Source organism: Meleagris gallopavo, unplaced genomic scaffold (genome assembly GCF_000146605.3).
Source record: "Meleagris gallopavo isolate NT-WF06-2002-E0010 breed Aviagen turkey brand Nicholas breeding stock unplaced genomic scaffold, Turkey_5.1 ChrUn_random_7180001949556, whole genome shotgun sequence".
In the NCBI taxonomy this organism is placed as follows: Eukaryota; Metazoa; Chordata; class Aves; order Galliformes; family Phasianidae; genus Meleagris; species Meleagris gallopavo.
This window is the reverse complement of record NW_011210994.1, coordinates 1-889: the sequence shown is the minus strand read 5'-3', so window position 1 is coordinate 889 and position 889 is coordinate 1. Positions and strand designations below refer to the sequence as shown.

Here is an 889-nt window from a genome sequence, read left to right as displayed (position 1 = left end):
CCCAGTCCTCCCTTTTCACCCCAACCCATTGGAGCACCCCATTCCTCTCTCTTCATCCCATTCCCATTGGAGCACCCCATTCCCATTGCTCCACCCCATTCCCATTGCTCCACCCCATCCCATTGCTCCACCCCATTCCTCCCTTTTCACCCCAGTCCTCCCCTTTCACCCCATCCCATTGGAGCACCCCATTCCTCTTTCTTCACCCCATCCCATTGGCGCACCCCATTCCCATTGCTCACCCCCCACACCTCACCCCATTTCCCATTACCTCACCCCCCACTTTCCCCCACCACGAGGGTCTCAGCCCCCCTCCCCCCCAGCATTGACCCCTCTCCCCCCACAGCGGTGCAGCGGGGCCGCACGGCTCCCACTCCGAGCAGCACGGTTCTGTACCCCCCCGACCCCCGGGGGGACCCCATCCGGCGCTCCCGGCTCCCTGAGCACCTTCATCTCCCTGCTGCTGCGAGCCGAGCCTTACCCCCCGACCCGCTGCAGCACCCAGTGCCTGCAGCCCGGCGGGGTGCCGGGCATCGACAGCGTCTGCGAGCTGGCCGCCCGCCTCCTGTTCAGCGCCATCGAATGGGCCAAAGGCATCCCGTTCTTCCCGGATTTGCAGCTCTCGGACCAGGTCGCCTTGCTGCGCGTGGGTTGGAGCGAGCTCTTCGTGCTGAACGCGGCTCAGTGCTCCATGCCGCTCCACGCCGCGCCGCTGCTGGCCGCCGCCGGGCTGCACGCTGCGCCCATGGCCGCGGAGCGCGTCGTCGCCTTCATGGATCACATCCGAGTCCTGCAGGAGCAGGTGGAGAGGCTGAAGGCGCTGCACGTGGATGCGGCCGAATACGCCTGCCTGAAGGCCGTCGCGCTCTTCTCGCCCGGTGAGGGTCGG

The 889-nt window shown here is 66.9% G+C and overlaps 1 protein-coding gene across 1 annotated transcript; it reads left to right on the top strand.

Moving 5' to 3' along the window:
- Positions 1 to 346: 346 nt before the first annotated feature.
- LOC104916855 (COUP transcription factor 2-like) lies at positions 347 to 878 on the top strand (the record flags this gene model as incomplete). The annotated part of the gene is made up of 1 exon (XM_010727890.3): positions 347 to 878. A coding segment is annotated over one exon (532 nt), but the record flags the coding sequence as incomplete, so codon positions are not given.
- Between the last annotated feature and the right edge of the window lie 11 nt (positions 879 to 889).